This window comes from Macrotis lagotis, chromosome 2 (genome assembly GCF_037893015.1).
Source record: "Macrotis lagotis isolate mMagLag1 chromosome 2, bilby.v1.9.chrom.fasta, whole genome shotgun sequence".
NCBI lineage: Eukaryota > Metazoa > Chordata > Mammalia > Peramelemorphia > Peramelidae > Macrotis > Macrotis lagotis.
Genome location: NC_133659.1, coordinates 263,855,173 through 263,881,036, shown reverse-complemented (window position 1 = coordinate 263,881,036; position 25,864 = coordinate 263,855,173). Strand labels below are relative to the sequence as shown.

The 25,864-nt window shown below is 35.9% G+C and overlaps 1 protein-coding gene across 1 annotated transcript; it reads right to left on the bottom strand.

Annotated features, from left to right (window-relative positions):
• Nucleotides 1-2,470: 2,470 nt before the first annotated feature.
• On the bottom strand, nt 2,471-24,540 carry SLC35E3 (solute carrier family 35 member E3). The gene is made up of 5 exons (XM_074226099.1): nt 23,940-24,540; nt 23,159-23,269; nt 17,728-17,886; nt 13,187-13,269; nt 2,471-9,595 (listed from the first exon to the last, which is right to left on the bottom strand). The coding sequence occupies exons 1-5, from the start codon at nt 24,339-24,341 to the stop codon at nt 9,409-9,411; spliced, it is 942 nt and encodes a 313-aa protein (XP_074082200.1). The 5' UTR covers nt 24,342-24,540; the 3' UTR covers nt 2,471-9,408.
• Between the last annotated feature and the right edge of the window lie 1,324 nt (nt 24,541-25,864).

The window sequence follows — 25,864 nt, the reverse complement described above, 5'->3', positions numbered from 1 at the left end:
ATCTCTGAATCTGATTCTTTGATAATGACAGATTAGGTAAAGTTTTTAAGGAATATGACATTTTTTTTTCTTGCTTTGCTTCAGGGGAATAATCTTTTCAGCTATGCTCATAGCCTAAGTCTTAAAACTCTTGAAATCTTAACTAAGCTTTGGAAGCCTGGAGGTCTTTTTGTCCTAACATACAAGCTAAGTAGTCCTGTCAACCATTGCTCAGTGATTATCTATTTCTTTACTTTTTCTTTCTCAAATCCTTTTCACAGCCCATAACCTACTTCATTGAAAATATCAGATCATCAGTATTGGAGAGGATGTGGGAAAATTGGGACACTAATGCATTATTGGTGGAGTTGTGAACTGATCCAGTCATTTTGGAAAGAAATTTGGAACTTTATCCAAAGGGCAATAAAACTGTGCATACCCTTTTATCCCCCTTAAACTGCTCAAGATTTATTATAGAAGGCTTACAAAGTGCATAGATTAAAAACTTTTCTCCTCCTAGAAAAACAGGAAGAACTTTGAGGATAGGCAAGACAAGGTGAAAGAGAGAGAGAGAGAGAGAGAGGGAGAGAGAGAGAGAGAGAGAGAGAGAGAAAGGACAGACAGCTATAAGGCTGACTTAGTACGGCCACATAGCATCAGAGCCTATGGTGCTCCAGCAGGGCCTAAACCAGGAGAAATATGGTCTAAGAAAGAGAAAGATACATATCCATCTTTACAATGCAGAGGTAGAGACTAGGAGAGAGAGAGAGAGCCCAAGGAGAGGCTAGTCCTTTTCTTTTTTTAAATTAATTTATTTTCATCCATATGCACATGTATATTTTTAAGTTACAAAATTTCCTTCCATCCCCTTCCCACCCCGCCTCCTCCCAGTGGCAAATAGTCAAGTTAGCATTATACATACATATTTTAATAAACATGTTTATACAGATTAGTAATTTTTGGGATGAGGAATTAGGATTAAGGGAAAGAGAAACATAAGAGATAATTTTTATAGTGTTCATCAGATTCTGAAGGGTTGTTTGTGTGTGTGTTTTGTTTTGTTTTATTTTTCTTCCTTTTGATGGGAATAATTTAGTCCATAGCCAGTCTAATACAGTTGTCCTAGCTCTCTGGACTGCCAAGAGGAGCTTAATCAAGATTGTTCATCACATAATATTGTTGTTGATGTGTACATAGTTCTCTTGGTTCTACTCCCTTTGCATAGCATCAGATCCCAAAAGTCATTCCATGTGTACATCCTTTGATCCAACAATACCACTGCTAGATCTGTATCCCATAGGGGTCATAAAAATCAGGAAAAGTTCCACATGTTCAAAAATATTCATAGCTGCTCTTTTTGTAATAGCAAAGTATGGGAAATTGAGGGCATGTCCATAAATTGGGGAATGATTGAACAAGTTATGGTATCTGAATAGCATGAAATACTATTGTTCTGTAAGAAGCCAAGATGGCAGCATGAAGGCAAAAATTCCCAGAAACTCAGTTCCCAATAAACTCTAGAGGGGCAGAACCCACAGAAAGACTTAGTAATACAATTTCCCAGTCTAAGACAACTTAGGAGATCTCCAGGACAGGTCTGTTCCACCAGGACCGGGGGTTGGAAAAAACCACAACACAGCCACAGCTGCAGCGCAGCACAGCCAGGCTAGATGCCTGGGTCATGGTAGAGAGGGCAGTTTAATCATTGAGAACAGCTGGAAGGGGTGGTAAGAGAACTCTGCTCACCAGAGTCAGTGCAGAGCAGAGCTCCAGCCTCAGAGTTGCCTTGCAGTGAAAACTTAGAGCAGGAATCAGCATAGCCACCCAGTACATCCAGAGCTCTCAGCCCATAGATGGTAAGGGGGTTGAAGGAGACTGCAGAAGTCTTTCTGCTCTCCCTGGAGCAGGACTCAGCTGTTTGCCCACACTAAGATCCAGATTGCAGTTTGGGCTTCCACACTACCATAACTGAGCAGGGCCCATCCTCACAGCTCCAAAGACAGAGGGGAGTACCTGAAGCTTCTCATAAGACCTTGGAGGAATTAAGATCCCTGTGGATTGTCCCCAAAAATACCCAAAGCCTTGGAAGTGTGGCAAATCAGTCATAGGCTGAGGAAATAGGCAAGCAACAGAACAAGAAGAATTGGACCATAGAAAATTACTTTGGTCCAACGGAAGACCAAAATACATACTCAGAAGATGACAAAATCTAAGCTTCTGTATCCAAAACCTCTAAGAGAAATAGAAACTGAGCTCAGGCTATGGATGAGCTCAAAAAAAAAAAAAAACTTTGAAAAGCAATTAGGGGAAGTAGAAAAAAACATTGGAAAAAAATTGAGAGCAATGCTGATAAATCATGAAAACTAAGTCAGCAGCTTGGTGAAAAAAATACAAAAAAAATACTGAAGAAAAAGTATGTTAAAAAACAGTTTAGACCAAATGGAAAAAGCAACACAAAAGGCAAATGAGGAAAAAGAATGCCTTAAAAAGCAGAATTGGCCAGCTGGAAAAGGAGATAAAAAGCTCTCTGAAGAAAATAACTCCTTCAAATGCAGAGTGGAACTAAAGGAAGCTGATGACTTTAGAAGAAATCAGGAAGAAATAAAACTCTTCCAAAAAAAAGCCAAAAATTATAAGAAAATGTGAAATATCTCATTGGAAAAACAACTGACCTTTAAAAACAGATCCAGAAAAGATTATTTAAAACTCATTGGGTTACCTGAAAGTCATGACTAGAAAAAGAGCCTAGACTTCATTTTTCAAGAAATAATACAGCAAAATTGCCCTGAGATCCTAGAAGCAGAGGGTAAAATAGAAATTGAGGGAATTCACCAGTCACCTCCTGAAAGAGATCCCAAAAGAAAAACTTCCAGGAATATTATAGTCAAATTCCAGAACTCCCAAGTCAAAGAAAAAAATACTAAAAGTTGCCAGAAACAAGCAATTCAACTACTGTGGCTCTATAGTCAGGATTACACAGGATCTGGCAGTATCTACATTGAGGGCTCAAGAGGCTTAGGATATGATATTCCAGAAGACAAAAGCCCATGGTTTACAACTGAGAATTAACTATCCAGCAAAACTGAACATCCTCTTTCGGGGGTGGGGGGAATGGACTTTCAATGAAACAGTGGACTTTCAGACTTTCCTATTGAAACAAACAGAGCTAAACAGAAAATTTGATGTCCAAGTACAGGACTCTGGTGAATTACGGAGTTGGTGTATGAGAAGGACTAACTATGAGGAACTTAATGATGCTGAACTGTTTGTATTCCTGCATGGGAAGAAGATACTGATAATTCATGGAATTTCTCATTCATAAGAGCAGTTAGAAGGAGCATACATAGACAAGGCACAAGAAGGAGTTGAATATGATGGTATAATAAAGTAAAAAGATAGTCAATGATGATAAAGTAAAGTACTGGGAGGAAGGGAAAGGAGAGGAAGAAGGGGCTAAGATATTTCACATAGGAGTCAAGAGGAAGCTTTTTCAATGGAGTAGAAAAGGGGAAGGCAAAGGGGAATGAGTGAGCCTTCATTCTCATCAGAAATGGCTCAGAGAGGAAATAACATACATACTTAATAGGGTATAGAAATCTATCTTACTCTAGAGAAAATTGACAGGAAAGGGATGGGATAAGGGGGAAGAAGGGAGGGAAGGGGGAAGAGGTGATAGAAGAGAGGGAAGATCATAGGAGAGGGTACTCAGATACAACACACTTCTGAGCAGGGACAGGGTGAAAGGGGAGAGAGAATGAAATAGATGAGAGTAGGAGGAATAGAGTGGAGGGAAATACAGCTAGTGATAGCAACTGTGGGAAAAATATTGAAGCAACTTCTTCGGTGGACTTATGACAAAGAAAGCAACTCATCCCAGAGACAGAGCTGTTGGAATCTGAACACAGACCTGAAATACATTATTTTTCTCTCTCACTATTTTTGAGGTTTCCCATACTTTTGGGGGGAAAGGGGTTTATGATTACTCTCACAAGATTATTGTTATAATATAAAATTTAAAAAATTTACAAAAAAAATCATGAGCAACTGGACTTTAGAGAAGCCTAGAAAGACTTGAATGCACTGAGTAAAGGGAGCAAAACCAAGAGAACAATACACATTAACAAACAACATTGTGAGATGATCCTCTTGGCAGTTCAGTGATCAAAGACAATCCTGAGAGATTATGGAAAATGCCATTAAACATTCAGATAAAAAACTGGAGTCTGAATGCAGGACAAAGCATATTATGCTCACTTTTTAAAATTTCTTTTGTGATTTTCCTTTTTCTCTCATGGCTTTTTCCTCCCTTTAGTTCTAATTCATTTTTCATAATATGACTAATATGGAAATATGTTAAACATGTATACATATATAACTTTTACCAGCTTGAGAAGAGGGGAGAGTAGAAAGGGTGTAGAAAAATGTGGAACTCATAAACTTGAAAATGAATGTTGTAAGTTAACTTTACAAGTAACTGGAAAAATTAAATAAAATTTTAATAAATAAAAAAAATTAGGGGGCGGCTAGGTGGCACAGTGGATAAAGCACCGGCCCTGGAGTCAGGAGTACCTGGGTTCAAATCCAGTCTTAAACACTTAATAATCACCTAGCTGTGTGGCCTTGGGCAAGCCACTTAACCCTATTTGCCTTGCAAAAACCTAAAACAAACAAAAAAAATCAGATTATTTTACCAGTTCCCTTTTATACCTCAAAGCTTTTTATAATATTTTCAGAAACCCATTTTCTTCTCCCAAATGTTTCAAAGAAAGAAGTGAGGAGAGAGAAGAATTTCTAAAGTATCTATGTGTCATGCGTTTTAAAAATATCTCACAATAACCCTTCTAGATAAGTCATTTTATTATCTTCATTTTACAGTTGAAAAAACTGAGGGAACCATTTAGTGACTAGCCCAGGGTCACAAGACTCTGAGGCCAAATCTGAACTTATTCTTTTTGACTTCAGGTCCAGAGATCTGTCCCAGAGCCACCAGCTGCCTTTTCTTTTTAAGAATTATTTGTCTGTTATTCTTATTGTCACAAGGTTTCAAATACTGGGGGAAGGGGACAGCTAGGTGACACAGTGGATAGAGCACTGGTCCTAAAATCAAGAGAACCTGAGTTCAAATCTGGCCTCAGACACTTAATAATTACCTAGCTGTATGACCCTGGGCAAGTCACTTAACCCCATTGCCTAGCAAAAACAAAAAAATAAAATAAAATATTGGGGGGAAATATTGTCTAGGGAGGAAAAGAGTGACAAGTGATGATATCCAAAAAAAAGAATATGGGGGGAAAGGAGGGTGGTTTTGAGACATTTGAAGAGTACATGGAAATGCTAACTGAAAGTTCAGAGGGTCTATCATTAAAATTATCAGACTAAATTAATTCTATGCCTTTTATAGGCAGCTAAAAACATATACTGAAGCATGGCCACAAGATGGCACTCTGTCTACCCTCAAATTGGCATCCAGGTGGCACAATAGATAAAAGAGTGCTGGGCCTGGAATCAGAAAACTCATCTTTATGAACACAGACACTAGTCGTGTGACCTTGGACAAATTACTTAACCCTGTTTGCCTCAGTTTCTCCATCTGTAATTTGAACTGAAAAAAGAAGCAAATCACTGGTATTTTGACAAGAAAAATCTCAAATGGGTCATAGTTTCACCTGAAAAATGAGTGAATACCAATTAGACAAACAATTTTGGCAAAGATACTGGAGTGGTTTGCCATTTCCTTCTCCAGATCATTTTGTAGATAAGGAAACTGAGGCAAACAGGATTAAGTGATTTGCCCAGGGTCACCCATCTAGTAAAATATCCGAGGGTGGATTTGAACTCAGGAAAAGGAGTTTTCCTAACTGGACCCACACTCTCTATCCACTTTGCCACTTATAACCAGAATTGGTGTTCTTGATCATATCAGTTTTAAAACTCAGATTCTCTCATGGTTTCAACTAATTTTTAGCTGACTACAGTTAAAAAGAAAAATCACAAAAACAAAGACTTTTCTTTGAAAAGGGGGTTCTCTTTTTATTTAAGCAGTTAAAATAACAGTGTCATTGCTCAAAATGATGCCATGAATACAAACTGCTGTAATTTTGGGAATATGGGTTTAAAGAGAGACATAGTGAGTCTGATAACCATAATGCAGGACTGTCAGCCAGGACCTATTTGTGAGGAAGATTGGGCTTCCAAAAAAGTGACTGAAATTTGATGACATCAAGGTATCAAACTTAGGCAACTCTTAACAAAAATTTCAATGAAAACGAAGAATATACTTTTTTTGACATATGAATATATTTTCTTTCCCTGAAATACTATTTATATAGGAAGACAATAATTGTTTTTGACTGTAGACATATTTGGAAACCAGGCAACAATTACACACATGCATTTCCTTTGAGCATTACAGCAGATTTTCAAATTGCAAGAGGTCTTGAGGATCATTTAATTTCTATAAATTAAAGTAAATGCCTGCTTATCTTGAGACTAAAGACAGCTCTAGTCATTTTAGTAACCAAAAGCCTAATTTGTTTTCTTCAAAAAATAGTTCACATTGGTATAAATCTTTGAGGTTTGCAGAGCCTTTTGCCTACATTATCTCATCTGACCCTCACAACAATCTTGTAAGATTGATATAGTCATATTCATTTTCCAGGTGAGAAAACAGGTTCAGAAAGGTTAATTTCTCCCAATCAACCTTATTTTCTTTCTACTTTCTCTCTAGATATTCCTGAGATTTGTTTAGTTTCACTCAACTGATTTTTGAGGCAGGATTTGAATGCAGATCTTCTTGTCTGTAAGTTAAGAATTCTATCCATTGTGTCTTCAAACATACTGCCCTTCTAGCTTGATTTCAATCTTGGATTTCAAGGGCATTTTTTTTCCCATCTTCATGCCACTTAGATTATCTTCTGTGCAGAAAACATTTTACTGTGGTTCTTAGAGATTACATTATCTGCATCTCATGTGTATATTTACAGATAGCATGTCCCCCCCAACCCATTCTGCTTTGGCATCAGTCATATTTCTTAATCCTAAAAATGCTCCCCTGTCTTATTTATAATAAAGAGTTTGTGCAAAGCACAAATCAGTGCATATTTTAATGTAGACTTTATGGTTCATCATCATTGCTCTGAAAATGTTCACCAGTAGCTTATCTTTATTTTAACCTGCTGTAGGTTAAAAAATAAAATTTATGCAGAATAAAGATCTGTATAAATTGCTTTATAATTCTTAATACATTTAAATAATCTATAAATTGGGGAAAACCAAAGAATGTTTTAAAAAATAAACACCATAATGGACTTGCAGCTAAAATACTATCCAAGGGGCGGCTAGTAGTAGATAAAGCACTGGCCTTGGAGTCAGGAGTACCTGGGTTCAAATCTGTTCTCAGACACTTAATAATTACCTAGCTGTGTGGCCTTGGGCAAGCCACTTAACCCCATTTGCCTTGCAGAAAAAAAAAAACTAAAATACTATCCAAATACATCTGAAGAGAGGTCGCACAATTAAATTGGTCCAACACAGACTATAACTTCAGTTAACCTATAGTCCTACAAAGCTGCTGCTGCTCAAAATATAAACAAATTTTTTTTTCAATTTCATCAGTGCAGAGAATATCTGGCACAGTTTCCTTCTTCAGAAGTAGATCCAGAATCCAAGTGTTGCCTTGGGCACCAACAGGTTGTGTGACCTGCCCTCAGCTGGCAAGACACAGAAGTAGGTTATCTGACCAAGTCTTTTCTGCCTCCAAGGCAATGTCCTCCATCCACAATGGCACAATGCCTTTCACAAATAACACTGTTTAATATGGAGAATCTCCAACACATTACTTGGTGTATTAGGGAAGGGAGAGGGGAAGGAGAGAATTTGGAGCTCAAAACTTTAAAAAAATAAATGTTAAAAATTATTTTTACATGTAATTAAAAAAATAGAAAAAAGTAACAATGCTTAGGAAAATAATTCTTACAGGAAAAAAAAGTAACTATCCAGTTCCCTTGATCATGAGACAGTTATTGTCATTCATTCACCTTATAGAAGGTGTCTTAAAAGTCTTGGTGATGTTTTAAGCTTAAATAGCTTAAATAGCTTAAAACACCCTATATAAGCTCTGACTTCAAGCAAGATCGATAATAAGTATTCTTAGTATATGGCACAATATTTGCTCCCTTATTATATAACAATAATTCTTTCTACTGACCATTTTTTCCTCTCAGAAGATACAATTTTGTGTTTAAGCTTAAAAAGAAATCCATCACAAGCTGACATGGAAAAGAATTATAATGCAAATGATTCTCCCAATCAACTTAATCTCTTTTTAATTTTTTGTTCTAATTTCTCCCTAGATATTCCTGAGATTTTGAACAGTTGCTGTCTCAATCCACTGCTTTGAATTCTTTCTGTCACTTTTGATGGGCTGGACATAGTTCACACTGATCTTTCATGCCAAAGGGCGCAGGGGGCATTATTACAGCCTAGGCAATTCCTATCTGTTGCTTCAAAAGTTACAGCTCTGAAATGCTTGCTATTTAGCTCGCCAAAGAGGATTGGAAAATACTATAAAATCTGTCTGCTATCATTATAGTCATCATCATTATTATAGTTATTTCCATTATTCACTTGGCTCATTTCCATTTAGAGCCTGGGTGGCACTTTTCTGTGAGTCTAAAAAGTATGTTTGTTTCACTGGACCAAATGTACGATTAATAAGGTACAAAGACTTGATATATTAAAGCTTCAATTTCTTAACAATTTACCTCCTTCTGCAATAACTTTCCCCCCAAAAAAAATAATTAATTGGAACTGAACTTTGTCTTAGCCATATTTTCTATTCCATTCTTAATTTGAATTCTCCAAATGAAACATTTTGAAGTTTAACCAAATCCAGTGGAATTTTAAATTCTATTGGATTTTAAGATTTTGTCTAGAGTTATTTCATATACATATATATATATATGACTATGTATATAAGAAATTATCAGTGATAATACATATTCTATATTAAATAAAAACTTACATTCTAGAAAACAGTCCTATGCCATCAATGTTTCTTAGTGTGTGCATATAAACACAAAAAACCCCAATCATAATTGGGATATGGTACTGGCAAGAATACCTTCAGCATTACTATAGCAGTTTTAATATTGATGTACTTATTTGGATGAAGTCATTCTCTTTTATAGTCAAAAAGATGATTTCTAAAATATAATGTGGGTCACCTTTGTTTTGAGAAAACTATCATTTAAAAATTCTAAATCAGTTTTAACATGTAAAAATATGCTTTATTTTTATATCCTAGTAATAGAATTTATTGTGGTGGATTTTGAAATTAATTTTTTGCTTATTATTAAAAAAAATCAGTGCACATGTGGCAATATTTTTCAACTGCCTGAGGCAATTATAAGTTTCTCTGTGAAAACTCACTTAAGGACGCTGAACCAATTTGCTCCTGTTGCCTTCCTGCTCACTAAGTTTAAAATGAGTATAGGCTAGAATACCAAATAATGTGCATAAAATGCCAAGACCCTGATTAATTGACAGTGGATCCTTAAATAAAACATATCCTCCAAATAAGGTAATACAGAATTTGAAGTGTCCAAACATGTTATAGCTGTAATTTTGGTTAAGGATGACATGAAAATTTCTGACACATTTAAATGAATTCATTTATACCAAAAAGAAGTACTCAAATTGATATTACAACAATTACAGAAATCTATACAGCACATCATTTCCCAATGTTTATGAAGCCAGAAGGACTTCTGAGTAAAGTTGTTATCCATCTACATTGACAGGGGAAAGGTGAATTCTCCTTGATGATTTAACAAGTTCATCTAACAAGCATTATTAATGAAGCACCCATCAGCAGGCATTAGTGATACAAAGACAAAAGCAGTGCCTTATGGATGTCTTTCTATTCTGGACAAACAACACATCCCCAGAGAAGTAACCACAAAAAATACAAAATGGAGACAATTTTTTTTTTGGGGGGGGGGAGTTAGGGGTCAAGAAGGTATGTACTGGGGCGGCTAGGTGGCATAGTGGATAAAGCAATGGACTTGGAGTCAGGAGTACCTGGGTTCAAATCCGGTCTCAGACACTTAATAATTACCTAGCTGTGTGGCCTTGGGCAAGCCACTTAACCCCGTTTGCCTTGCAAAAAAAAAAAGAAGAAGGTATGTACTAACAAGTGAAAAGGAGTATGTACTAACAAGTGACAAAATCAAGGCAGCCTTTTTATCAAAGATGGCTGATCTGAGCTATGAAGGAAATTAAAAAATTCTAAGTGGAAGTGAGCGAATGAATTTCAGATACAAGGATAGTTTCTGCATATTCAAGATGGAATGTCCTAAATGGGGACTAGAAAGTCAGGTTAGTTAGAACAGAAGTTCTGTGAACTTGGATGGGAAAAAAATTATATCTTTATTTCAATATAATTAGCTTTCTTTATAACTTTTATTTTAAGACATTCTAAGAAAAGGTTGATAGGTTTCAATTTCTCTGTTTTCAAAGAAATAGGAAAAGTACCCATATGTTCAAGAATATTTATAGCAGCTCTTTTTGTGGTGCCAAGGAACTAGACACTAAGAGGATGCCTATCAATTGGAATATGGCTATTATAGTATCTGGATGTAAAGGAATACTATTGTGCTATAAGAAATCATGGAGAAGATAGTTTCAGAGAAATCTGAAAAGACTTGAGTGAAATGATGCAAAGAGAAGTGAGTAGAACCAACTTATTTGATAATATAATAAAGAAAAATAACTTTAAAAAATTAAGAATTCTGATCAACTATGATTCCAAAGGAATCTATCTCTTGATCAAGAGATGATGACAGAGGATGTAGACTGAGGCTTTTTCTGGACATGGCTAATCTAGGAATTAGTTTTGCTTGGTTATAAATATTGGTTATAAGGATTTTTTTCTTCTATTCTGCCTCCCCCAATCTGTGAAGAGATGGGAAGGTCAGAATATAAACTTCTGTTTTTTGAAGAAAGATAACATAAAAATAAAAATAAAAATAAGCACACCTCTGGAACAGAACACAGAGGGTGTGAAGGAGAATAATGTATACTAAGTCTTGGAAAACAGGTTAGAGTATGACTTTGAAATGTTTCAAAAGCCAAATAGAGTAGTATTTTATCCTTAAAGGCAAGAGGGAACCAATAGAGTTTTTTGAGCAGAGAAGTGATATGGTTAAATTTATGCTTCAGGAATATGAATTTGGCAACTGGGTGGAGGATGGATTGAAGAGAAAGGGAACTGAAAGCAGGAAGACAAATTATGAGACAACTGCACCAAACCAAATAAAAGGAAATGAGGGCTTTCAACAAGGGCAGTGCTCATGAGAGGAGAGAAAAGGGAATGGGTGTGAGAGATATTTTGGCAACAGATTCATTAAATCTTGACAACTGATTGGATATGAAGGATGAGCAAAAGTGGTAATTTCAGGGTGACTCTTAGATAATGGGGGAAATGATGAGTTCTGTCTTGGATATGTTGAATTTGGGATGTGACCCAAACAGACATATTTATTGCTCCTTTTCTAGCCCTGATGCTAACAAGAATAGTATAGAGTCTTTAGGACCAGAAAAACCATAATTTATGGACAGTAACCATGAGTTCACCAATAGAAACTTTGGTGAGCTGTGGTGCTCTGTCTACTTTTTCCAGCACTGTACTTATTTAGATTCTCATTGTTACCTATCAACAGATAATAGTGATTAGATATTATACTACTAATTAACTGAATTCTTTTCTTATTATTTTTAAAAGTAAATCATAGATTGGAAAGAGCATTGGATTTGGAGACAGGAAGACTTGAATTTGAATTCCACCTCAGACATTTAGTAGATATGTGATTCTGGGCAAGTCAACTAGACCTCTCAGTCTCTTACTAAATGGAAATAATAATAGCACCTATTTCCAGGGTTGAGAGAATCAAATAGCATAATACATGCAAAAAGCATTGCAAACTTTAAAGAACAATATAAATGTTAGCTATATTATCATTATTTACTATTCCATTCAACAAACATTTATTAAGCAACTTCCTTTAAGTAAAGGATTAAGTTTAAATGCTGGGTCATAAAAAGTAAGATACTGGCCCTAACTTGCTTTAATACTTCAGGATTCACTTTTATTTAATTTGTATGAGAATAAACTTTTGACAACTAATTACCAAATTCCTTCCTCAGGGAATAGTCAGTAGTTTGGTTTAAGTTTACACTGTGAATCACTGTGAGACATTAGGCTGTCTCTTGTAGGATGTTGTAAGGAGATGAACAAAGAATAAGATGGAGAAATTGGGTGAATTCCTAGATAGCTCCCCAATATCCCACGACTGCATTATTTGGTTTGAAGTGAAAACATCACACTCATATCTTTAAAACACAAGCATAAAACCTCATTCCAAAGTGGAAGAGAAATGGTTTAGAAGCCATTTGCTTGGATCAACCACACCTCACTCTTTTAGTGTGGAGAATTCAGAACTATACTTATATATTCATATTCAATATATTCACACACTGAAAAATTGGTGGACCATTTAGGGTAATTGAATAAGTTTGAAAAATATGAAATACCTACCAAGTAGCATTTTTTGATTATCATTCACCATATAATTGACACTTATTGGTCCATTTTTCTAGGGAGACTTTTTGACTCTTTTCTAATGAAAACATAAATATATCTAAAGACATGTACTTGGAAATCTGTATGAAGCAGCTATTTCATAGAATAGATAAGAGCTAGATTAGAACTCAGTGAGACTTGAGTTCAAAATATACTTCTGATCTTTACTATCTCTGTGACTCTGGGCAAGACAATGAACTTCCATATGCCTCAGTTTCCTCTTCTATAATAACCCAACCTCATAAGGTTGGTGTGAGGATCAAATGCCTTAAAAGGACATAACTAATGTTATTATAATAATCACTTGATTATGTATTTTAATTTTATTATTATTGTTACTATGAATCAGGAATGCCATCAACATCAACAATTTGCTATGTGACTTCATACTGCTTAACCTCTCAGTGGTTTTTCCATCTGTGAAAAAGGGGCAATAGTACTACTTTTCCTAGTTTTCAGGATAATAATGAAGAGCAAATAAGATAATAAATATGAAACATGCTTTAAAAAATCCCAATCTGCTATACAAAGTTGAAAAATTGCTATTATCATTACTGAAAAGGATACGTGACTGGTGAAGTATTTCCAATGATCCAGTATATAGATAAATTTACCATAAAGGCTATTATACCAGACAGCAGCACCATAAGCTGGGAAAACAAAGAGACCATTATTAATATAGTACAGCCATAATGCTACTACAAACATATTTGACTCATCTTTTTATTTTATTTTTTTTAGATTTTTTTTTTGCAAGGTAGATGAGGTTAAATGGCTTGCCCTAGGCCACACAGCTAGGTAATTATTAAGTGTCTGAGACCAGATTTGAACCCAGGTACTCCTGACTCCAAGGCTGGTGCTTTATCCACTGTGCCACCTAGCCACCCCTTCTTGATTATTTTCAAATATAACCCCAAGATAAAAAAAGAAATTGAGTTTGGTCCAGGTATAGTTGAATGATCACTAAGGGATAAAAAGGAAAAATGAACAATGTCTATTATAAAATACTCCAATACTCTCAGAGATCTGTGATCTCTCTCATTGGTTCTCCCTCCAACAGTCAAGATCACATTCTCAGCACACCTTGGGAAACATCTTTAAAAGATACTGTGCCAACCTTTCTGGTTGATAATCCTCATAATTCCACCCCCTTGCCTGCCCTGACTTGGCTAGGCAATCCTTGGATAACACACTCATAGTCCATTTATTGAACCCAAGGTCAAAGTCTTTCCAGTTGGAAGAACCTGGGTGCCATCAACTTTACTGTAACAGCATCTGAGAATCCATGATCTCCCAACAAGCCTTAATGAAGCAACAGAGTGAAAATTATTTATTGGAAAATATCCAATTGGAAAATATATTTTCCAATAAATGATTTCCTCTGCATTACTTAGAAAGTTCAAATCAAAATATTTATTAAATGAAAATCCTGATCACAGAATCTCATCTCTCTCTTTAAATTAAATCAACAAAATATTCATTGAATACCAACTAAATCAAGCAAGGTGATATGGGGAACAAGAAAATATGACATTATTCCTACCCTCAAAAAAGTTATAATTTAGTAGGATAGACATAAAACTTTAAAATCAAAATGAAATTTAAATAACAGTTAAATAAATGACAAAAGAGCTGTCACACAGGAGCACTATAGATAAGTGAACAGTATAAACAATAAATGCTCTAAGTGTTCATGATAGGGAGAGCTCATTTCAGACTAATGGAGATAGGGAAAGTTTTTTGAAGGAGGTGGGCTTTGATCTGGATTTTGAAGAATGGATAAAAATTAGATTGGCAAAGAGAAAGGAAATAACATTCCAGGTAATGAAATCTATAAGAATAAAAAGACAAGGGGTGGCTAGGTGGCGCAGTGGATACAGCACCGGCCCTGGAGTCAGGAGTACCTGAGTTCAAATCCAGCCTCAGACACTTAATAATTACCTAGCTGTGTGGCCTTGGGCAAGCCACTTAACCCCATTGCCTTGCAAAAAAAAAAAAGAATAAAAGGACAAAATTGAGAAAGTACAAATGGTATTTGGAAGGCAATAAAAAATGAGTAGGGCTGGAAGCTTCCGAAGGAAATATAGGAGATGCAGCTTAGAAAAGTAAATTAACCAGGCTCCCCTAATCAAAAAAACAAATTAGTCTAATTTCTTATCATACAAGTTTGGTATAATTGTTTCAGATTTTTGAGATTAGTCAGTTAACATTTATTACATATTATGTGCTAGACACTGTGTAGGGGTGCAAAAATGATTTTATTAATTATTTAATTTAATTAATTATAGTATTATTATTCCCATTTTACAGATAAGGAAACTAAGGCAGAGTGATAAAAGTAATATGCCAAGGGGCGGCTAGGTGGCACAGTGGATAAAGCACCGGCCCTGGAGTCAGGAGTACCTGGGTTCAAATCCAGTCTCAGACACTTAATAATTACCTATCTGTGTGGCCTTGGGCAAGCCACTTAACCCCATCTGCCTTGCAAAAACCTAAAAAAAAAAGTAATATGCTAAGGGTCAGCTAGCTATTAAGTATGTAAGATGGACTTGAACTCAAAAATATTCCCTGTCCTCAAGACATTTTCCCTCTAGTGAGAGAAATAACATAGAAAAAACTCAGTAGAAGAGTAGATGGAAGGTAACCTAAGAAGGGCAAATTCTTCAACAGGGGAAATGACAGTGCTGGAATGAAAATATTAGCTATTGTTTAAACCACTGAGAAATTAAATTCCAAGTGACATAGCCCCAAATGCTTATCATTTCTATTTCATATAGGTTTACTCAGTTAATCTGCTTATCATCTTCAAAGTCACAATTGGATGAGGAGAAAACATAGGATGAGTATGTTATCCTACCTAGTGGAGTCCACAAATACTACCCATGCTCTTAAGAATCAAAATCAAAACTGTATCCTGTCTGACAGAAGCTTCAAGCACCCATCTTGATTCATTAGACTTGACTATTTTTGAATTCAAGTTTCATCTCAGACACTTAGTAGCTGACTGATCCTTGGCATATAATAGCCCTATAATTAATTGGGGATTGGCTGAACAAGTTGTTGTATATGAATGTAATGGAATACATGTTCTATATGAAATGGTGAGAAGTCCAACACATTCAATTTCAACCAATGTATAGCATGGAAACAATGTAAAGATTATCAGACTGCCTTCTGTGGGGGGAGGTGGGGGAGGGAAGGGAAGCTGGGGGAAAAATTGTAAAATTCAAAACATTACAGAAAAAGATAGGTGGAAACTACTATCGTATATAATTGGAAAACAAATAAAATATTAATAAAAAAATGATGAGGTGAATTTCAGAAAAACCTGGACTTATATAAACTGATGCTGAGTGAAGTGAGCAGAACAAGAAGAACATTATACACAGTAACAGCAACACTATATGATGATCACCTATGAGAGTCTTAACTTTTCTCAGCAATACAGTGATCAGATTCTAAATTCTAATTCTAATAGATCTGTGATGGAAAATGCCAACTGGGTGGCTGGGTGGCACAGTGAGGGTGGCTAGGTGGGACAGTGAATAGAGCACCGAACTTGGAGTCAGGAGTACCTGGGTTCAAATCCGACCTCAGACACTTAATAATTACCTAGCTGTGTGGCCTTGGGCAAGCCACTTAACCCCATTGCCTTGAAAAAAAAATCTAAAAAAAAAAAAAGGAAAATGCCAGCCACATCCAGAGAAAGAACTATGGAATCTGACTGCAGCTCCAAGCATACTATTTTCATTTTTTAATTATTTTTTTTTTGGTTTTTCCCTTTTGTTCTGATTCTTCTTTTACCACAAAACTTGCTTTCTTGGAAGGGGGGAAGGGAAGAGAGGGAGGGGAGAAAATTTAGGAACTCAAAATTTTACAAAAATAAATGCTGAAAACTTATTTTTACATGTAACTGAAAAAAACTATTAAGATAATTTGAGGGGTGGTTAGGTGGTACAGTGATAGGGCATGGGCCCTGGAGTCAGGAGTACCTGAGTTCAAATCTGGCCTCAGACACTTAATAATTACCTAGCTGTGTGGCTTTGGGCAAGCCATTTAACCCTGTTGCCTTGCTAGAAAAAAAAATTTTTAAAAAAAGATAAAATAAAAGAACTACTTTCTATAATGGAAGGATACCTTCTAGGAGTATTGATGACTATATGGTTGCCTGTCCCTACAATAATATATAGAGTCTTGCAACACTTTGAAGTTTGCAAAGCTCTGTATGTATATTATTTCATTTGATCTTTACATAACCCTGGGAGGTAGGTACTATTATTATCCTCCTAGTACAGATGAGGAAACTGAGGAAGACAGCAGTGGTGTGCCAAGAGTCATCCAGTTTATTAAGCATCTGAGACAGAATTTCAACTCAGTTCCCCTAACTTCAAACCCAGCACTCTATTCACTTCAACACTAAGCTGTATCTATAATAATAATCTTAAATCCATTCGTTTCCCTATAACTTTCTACTTTAACTACACTGGACGCTGAGAAATCTGGCACTATTATACCATTAGAACTATCTGCTAAAGATGAACAAGTAGATTCTGAATGAGGCCTTGAAGGCTTCTCCCATAGACTAGGTATACAACCTCAGTGATGATCCTTCTGGTTTTTACTTGTAGTCTACTTTAGGTGATTAAGGCTACCATCATTTTCTTTCTTTTTAATTTGTGTGATCTTTATTATATATTTAAAAGAAATAGCAAGTTTTATATATTATATATATATATAATAGATCTGTAGCTTCATGTATAATCATCTATTTTATTATGTCATGAAAATTCATATTTTATTTCAAAATTAAAAATAAAATCAATTTTAAAACCACTAAATATGTATATACATCCAAAACGAATTACTATTCTGGTCATCTCCAAAATGAATATTTATGGATACTGGTTTTCCAAAATAATCATACCTATATTTGGACTCTTGATACAGACTAGTACAATTTTGGAGTTGAAAGGGATGATGAAGACAAGGAAATGGCATTTTCTAATTTAGAGATGTATCTTCAGTAAGAAAAACATTTTAAAATGTTTATAAGTTGCATATTTTCTTGGGAAATATAAATGCTTCTCAAAAATAAACAAATGACTTACCAGGGCAGAGAATGACCAGGGTCCAAAGATTCCTCCTTTCCCAAATACAGGTTCAAAGAAGGGTACAACCATTAATAACATGGCAGAGGACATTGGTGCTTGGTAGTATAGCAACTGCATAGAATTCACCTGCAGTTCATGCTGTTTGGCTCCTACCCACTAAAAATCAACAGATAAAATAGTTTTAACTTGAAAATAAGACATCTCTCACTACTCAACAATGCAAAATGGACTACAAAGATGGAAGCAGGCTACCATTATAACTTTATATACACCATTATATCTACATATACACATTATACCTAGTTATCTCATAAAATAATGAAGATTCATAAAATATATGAAAGTACAATAAGTCTTTTGGAGAAAGGAAGCCATCTAAGACTCATCCAATTAATTGTTTTTAGTAGGCAAGGGATAAAAAAAAATACTTTTAAAAAAATATATGCATCTGATTCAAAAGTTGATAGAAAATCCTCACAAATCCTCAACTTTTCTATATATGACTAGCAAGATACAGCAGGAAGAATTAGAGAAATCCTATTCAAAGTAACCTCAGACAAAATAAAATACCTAGGAGTCTATTTGCCATGGCAGACTCAGAAACTTTTTGAAAACAATTACAACACACACAAATTAAATCAGATTTAAATAACTAGAAAAACATCAACTGCTCATGAGCTAATATAATAAAAATGACAATTCTACCAAAACTAAACTACCTACCTACTAAACTACCAATCAAAATTCCAATCAAAAACTTACTTTAATGGGTTAGAAAAAGTTGTAAGTAAATTCATGTGGAGAAATAAAAAGTCAAGAATTTCCAGGGATTTAATGGAAAAAAGTGCAAAAGAAGGTAGCTTAGCCCTACCTGATCTAAGATTATATTATAAAGCATCAGTCATCAAAACTATCTGGTATTGGGGGCGGCTAGCTACAGTGATAGAGCACTGGCCTTGGAGTCAGGAGTACCTGGGTTCAAATCTGACCTCAGACACAAATTACCTAGCCATGTGGCCTTGGGCAAGCCACTTAGCCCCATTGCCTTGAAAAATCTAAAAATTAAAAAAATTAAAACTATCTGGTATTGGTTAAGAAACAGAGTAGTGGATCAGTGAAATAGACTAGGTGCAATAGCAGGAAACAATTATAGTAATCTGCTGTTTGATAAACCCAAAGATTCCAGCTATTGGGATAAAAACTCCCTCTTTGATAAAAACTGCTGGGATAATTGGAAGTTAGTATGGAAGAAACTTAGATTAGACCAACACCTCACACCCTTTACCAAGATAAGATCCAAATAGTTACAGGATATAGACATAAAAAACAATACTATAAGCAAATTAGAAGATCAAGGACTAGTTTACCTGTCAGATCTATGGAAAGGGAAGGAGTTTATGACTAAGGAAGAGATGGAGAACATCACTAAAAACAAACTAGGTGATTTCAATTACATTAAATTAAAAAGCTTTTGCACAGACAAAACCACTGTAACCAAGATAAAAAGAAATAGAGGAAATTGGGAAGCAATCTTTACAACTAATGTTTCTGACAAAGAACTCATTTCTAAAATATACAGAGAAATGAGTCAAATTTTTTTTAAAAAAAAGCCATTCCCCAATTGACAAATGGTCAAAGGATATACAAAGGCAATTTATAGATGAGGAGATCAAAGCAATCCATAGTCATATCAAAAATCGCTTTAAAACATTAATTATTAGAGAAATGCAAATTAAAGCTTCTCTGAGGTACCACCTCACACCTCTTAGACTGGCCAATATGACCAGAAAGGATAATGATCATTGTTAGAAGGGTTGTGGGAAATCTGGGACACTATTACACTGTTGGTGGAGCTGTGAACTCATCTGACCTTTCTGGAGAGCAATTTGGAACTATGCCCAAAGGGCAACAAAAATGTGCATTCCCTTTGATACAGCAATACCACTACTGGGTCTATACCCTGAAGAGATGATGAAAAAGGGTAAAAACATCACTTGTACAAAAATATTCAGAGCATCCCTGTTTGTGGTGGCAAAGAATTGGAAATTAAGTAAATGTCTTTCAATTGGGGAATGGGTAGCAAACTGTGGTATATGTATGTCATGGAACACTATTGTTCTATCAGAAACCAGGAAGAATGGGAATTCAGGCAAGCCTGGAGGGATTTGCATGACCTGATGCTGAGCGAGATGAGCAGAACCAGAAAAACACTGTACACCCTAACAGCAACATGGAGGCAATGATCAACCTTGATGGATTCGCTCATTCCATCGGTGTAACATTCAGGGACAATTTGGGGCTCTCTGTAATGGAGAATATCATCTGTACCCAGAGAAACAACTGTAGAATTTGAACAAAGACCAAGGACTATTAACTTTAATTTAGAAAAAGAAATGGTATCTTATGGGGGCAGCTAGGTGGTGCAGTGGATAAAGCACCAGCCCTGGAGTCAGGAGTACCTGGGTTCAAATCTGGTCTCAGGCACTTATTACCTAGCTGTGTAGCCCTGAGCAAGCCACTTAACCCACTACCTTGCAAAAACCTAAAACAAACAAACAAAGAAAGAAATGATATCTTATTGTCTGGTCCTACTATCTCTTAAACTTTATGTTTCTTCCTTAAGGATATGATTTCTCTCTCATGATACTTAATTTGGATCAATGGATACCATGGAAACAATGTAATAAAGACCGGCAAATTGCCTTCTGGGTGGGGGGAGGGAAGTAAGATTAGGGGGGAAAATTGTAAAACTCAAAATAAATCTTTAAAAAAAAAGGTTGATTGAGCTCCCTCAAATGCCAAAAATACCTGAAGGAACAATGTTGGGACCAATGAACATTGGAATTCATGAAAAGAGATACTCAGAAGATGGCAGAATTGTGACTCTTCATTTCTGTCTAAAAATGGCATTGGACAGAAGGCAGGCTAGAGAGGGTATGACAGTGAATTCACTTCTCTTGGATCTCTTAGTGTAGGCAATGACGAACTTCTCAATGCACTGATTAGTTAAAGGAAATCAGTATATTATGGAAACAATTTCCTTTACTAGTGATAGCTACTACCCTGTCCTTTCAGTATGTAACTTCCTAAGACATCAGATGATGATAAATTAAATATTCAAGGTCTTAGAGCCAGTAGGTATCTGAGGCAGAATTTAAACTAAGGTTTCCTGACTCCAGGTCCTATCCACTGAGCCACCTGGCTGCCTCAGACACAAAGCATATCCAGTTAGATAGGCCCAACTTGAGTTTGTGCATCATTGGTACTGACTCTAGTGAAACCAATTCCATTCATGTCACAATTAGGCATGAGAGGAGAATCTGAGTAGAGGGAAAAAACTACTGTAATTATATAAATAAGCTAATCACCTATAGCTCATCAAGTTTTAATGTTTAATGACTCTTAAATAAATTCTAGCAAATGCTGGGAGTCCTCCAGTGAATTTTTTTTTTAATTGAGGTGTGCCTCCATTAAAGGAATTGTTTAGTTACAGAAATATAAAATATGAAAAATAGAAAGGTAGGAAACAAATCTGAAATATGATCTCAGAAGACCTAAAGTAATGAACAGTACAATATAAAGATTAATTTCTCAGTTGTTTGCCAAATACCACATAAGATTATGTCATAATCAATCTCCAGCTCCTATTTCGAAGTCTATAGTTTGCTGCTCAGGTCAGCAGTCTCTCACTGCAGTTTAATGCTGATACCCAAATCTCCCAGTCTACCCTCCTTTCATTTTCATCAACACAAGTAGGAACACATCTCAGAAATCACAGTGAGATCCAATTAGACTGTGTGATCTGATTTACAGTAAGCTTTGCAGGATCACAATTATTTTGTAAAGAAAACAATTTCACTGGGAGAAATTAACTTTTCCCCAGTAAACTGTCTAAGGATTAGCCCTTTCTCAATCTTATCTCAAAATTTCTAACTAGTGTTTTAGCCCCTGGGGCCTTGATAAGCAGACTTCCCTCCACAGACTCCCTTTTATAGAATTTAATTGTGACCCATGGTAATTCTAAATGTCATGAGCAGAATGATCATTATGAGACTGACTTGGAAGAGAATGCTTGGAAGTTGGACTGCATTTTCTGTTGAAGAACAATGAAAAAATTAATCAATAATTCAATGTTTTTAGCAGACAGTAGGAAACATTTAACTTTTTAAAAATACAAGAGAATTGAATCCCTAATTTAATTCACTTTACTTAAAGAACACAATGTCTTAGCACCACTCAAAATATTACTGTTTTTAAATGACAAAACTAAGCATCTCTGGCCATTCTCTTTAGGAAAAGATATTGGGGTATAATTGATGTTCATATGTAAAGCTTATAGGGAGTCAATTAGTAAAAGTGTGGATCAATTAATACAAAGATTTCTGAATTGTACTGTTCACTCTGTCCCCTATTTTTAAAATGTACCAGACTTTTAATGATATAGGTGTTACACAGTATTAGCAATGCCTCAGAAATTATATTCATCAAAAAGTGCATCATTTCAGGATGATAACAATGAAATCTCAACCATACAAAATGATAGGCAGAGTGCTAAGCAGATAATTTCACTTGCAAAGAAACTCCCAAAACCATGTTGGTTTATATCTTCTCTGCCATGGAATTTTAAAGTTGACTAGAACACTTGAGCCCAAGGTTTTCTACCTGTGCGGGCAGTTCACTATACACTACTACATGCTGTCTGCCTCTCACAAAATAGATAATGCATTCATTTTAAATTTGTAAGTCTTTTTTCAGAAATAAGGCTTGAAACATTAATTTACATGTTATACATTTTAAATCTGATCTCATAGGTCTGCAATAAGAAATTTCTTTTTTTGTTGTTTTTACAAGACAATGGGGCTAAGTAACTTGCCCAAGGTCACACACATGGGTGTCTGAGTGTCCGAGACCAGATTTGAACTCAGGTTCTCCTGACTCCAGGACAAGTACTCTATCTACTGAGCCAGGTAGCTGCCTCACTCTCAGAAATTCTGAGTTTTTAGTACAAAAAGACTTCTATTTCACAGGATACTCACCTGTCCAAAATGTATCAAGAGACAATATTTACTGTATGTCTACCATTACTATACAGTATGTCAGGCAAATAAAAAGTAAATTTTTACTTATAGAATTTTTATTAATATATGTTAATTATTATGCAAAGTTAGTCTATAAGTTGAAATTTCTCTACACTTCATGATACATGCAAAAGCATGCTCCTTCTTAATAATGTTAGAATTGAAGCAGCATTTCTAGCTATGAAAACTTCCTGCTCATGTTTCTCTCTTTTCTGTTTTTCATTTTGTATCTAACAAAATTTACAATTACATTTTCTTTCCAATAGTCTAATCTGTGTCTTATCCTTGAAGCTTATAGCTTCAAAAAGTAGTTTGTTAAAAGAGTAAAAAAGATAAAAAAAATTACCAACCACTTGATAAAGGGATGTAACTACCACCCCGAGGGCAGCAAACACCATTCCAAGAAAATTAAACTTCACATCATAATAAGAATTTAGGATGACACCTAAAGTTATGGGAATCTGCAAAGGAAAAGATATAAATATTAATTAGACAAAAGCAAAGAGATTCAAGTTTAGTTTTTTTAAAGCCTAATGAGATTTTAAAGGCATGTATATTAATATTCATATACCAAAAATTTAGAACCTCTTTAAATAATTCAGACTTTTTAAAACAGCCATATTGATCATCCCACTTCAGAGTAAAATATGCTACCATCATTTATTTAACATAAATTAGATAGACAAGGCATTGTGAAAAACGCTTTACAAAAAAAAAAAGCACATTTTGAATGGCCAAAGAGAGTGGCCAATAGAAGACACACACAGATAATTCTGCAAATTTCCAAAGTCTGAGGTATTTCATTTAGTCTCAATGGTTTCCAAGGTTCAGGGACTCTAATAGTATGTCATCAAGGAAAGGTCCCACCCATCATAATGATATACGTTGATTCTTGTAGGGAATATTTCTGTTATCGAAAGCTCTGGGAAGCCCAAATAGGTTCTTCCCTAATGAGCAGCTCAGGTCCCTGCCACTGCCTCGGGAGTCCTGGCAAAGGGAAGACACATAAACTGACGTAAGTTTAAAAATATGAATTTTTCAGTTTCCAAGGGAGCCAATTTTAAGGAAGATAATAAAGTGTGGCTGGGAGAGTCACTCCAGCCACCATGAGCTGGAGCTGGAGCTACTCACCAGAGTGAGTTGTATTTTGGCAGAGAAGGTTTTCTTGTAGAACAGGGTCTGGATGACTATGATCACGGGGGTGGTCATGGCCTTGGCCAACTGATAGGTGCCTATCGTGTTGTTTTGGAGAGAGAGGTTGGTGAAGACCACAAACCCACAGAAGCTGAGGGCCAGGAGCAGCAGCTTGGAAGGCTGCAGACTTTTAGGGGCAAAAATGTCCAATTTCTGACAGATGTACAAGCCCAGCCCAGTCACCACGAAGTGCACCAGGGTCAGACTCATATTGGGGAAGCCGTAGTGCACATAGATCCATTTGTTAAGGAAAACAATGCAGATGGAGACCAGCAGGTTGAGCAGGAGCCCAGCAGCTATGCGCCCATTCTTCCGGACTGTTTGGACCAGAGATGCCATGATTCCCCCGGTCTCAGGAGTGTCTGGCCCAAGGGCAGCGCGGCGCTGGCCACCTCTTGGCCGCTTTCCTTCTGCTGCTGCCGCCGCCGCTGCTGCTCCTTGCAGCCGCCTTCCTCACCGCCCAGCAGCCCCGCGTACTACCCGGGAGATGCAAGCACTGGTGAAGCGCCGCGGCGTACTCCTACCGCCGCCGCCGCCGCCGCGGCCGCCCATTCAGCAGAGCCCGAGACGCCGCGCGTGCGGCCTCCGGCCCGCCCTCTGCCACGTTCCTGCTCCTGCCCCCACGTGACTCGGGCGCCGCCGCTTCCGCTTACTAAGTTGCACGCCGCTCCTTCTGCCGGGACGGACGGCGTCGTTGCGTGGCCGTCGTGTCCTGGGAGGGATCACAGCCCCGACCGGCCATTCCTGCAAAGCTCCCAACCTGCGCGCCCTCGGCAATCGGAAGTTAGTTACAGCCCCAGGTCTTTGGATTCCCTCGGGATAATTACCTATGCGCTTTATTTATGAATTTAAAAAATTCCTTCGAGAAATCAAGACAAAAGAAGCACTTATTAGGCACCTGCTGTGTCTCTGCTGCCAAACTTTTATGTTACAAAGTCCAATCCATTAACCAAACAAGCAATTATTAAGCCCTTACTACCATATACTACATTACAAGCATTGTGCTAGGTGCTGGGAGACAAATAAAATCAAAGCTGTCCCTGTCCTCAAGGAACTTCTATTTTAAGGGGGGAAAGGCAACATGTACATATATAGGCAGTGACAAAACAGATACAAATTAAACATAATATATAAAATAGAAACTATATATGTAGGGACAAAACAGATACAAATTATATATATATATATAATAGATACAAACTATATATAGGTAGGGACAAAACAGATACAAATTACATATATATAATAGATACAAACTATATATATAGGGACAAAACAGATACAAATTATATATATATATATAATAGATACAAACTATATATAGGTAGGGACAAAACAGATACAAATTACATATATATATATAATAGATACAAACTATATATAGGTAGGGACAAAACAGATACAAATTACATATATATAATAGATACAAACTATATATATAGGGACAAAACAGATACAAATTATATATATATAACAGATACAAACTATATATAGGTAGGGACAAAACATACAAATTATATATATATATATATATAATATAAACTATATATATATATATATGTAGGGACCAAACAGATACAAATTATATGTATAATAAATACAAACTATATATAGGTAGGGACAAAACATACAAATTATATATATATATATATATATATATATATATAAGAAATAGAGACAAACTATATATATATGTGTAGAGACAAAACAGATACAAATTATATATATAATAGATATAAACTATATATAGGTAGGGACAAAACACACACAAATTTTATATATATACATAAAATAGATACCAAATATATATATATATATATATATATATATGTAGGGACAAAACACATACAAATTTTATATAT

What these genes read in the sequence shown, in the direction of transcription:
- SLC35E3 (XM_074226099.1), bottom strand. Translation starts at nt 24,341, where the DNA reads ATGGCATCTCTGGTCCAAACAGTCCGGAAGAATGGGCGCATAGCTGCT. An exon ending in TTACATCCCTTTATCAAGTG is followed by an intron (nt 17,887 to 23,158) that starts GTTGGTAATTTT and finishes GTTGATTTTTAG; the next exon opens with TGGGTAGGAGCCAAACAGCA. An exon ending in CCTGGTCATTCTCTGCCCTG is followed by an intron (nt 13,270 to 17,727) that starts GTAAGTCATTTG and finishes TTGTTTTCCCAG; the next exon opens with CTTATGGTGCTGCTGTCTGG.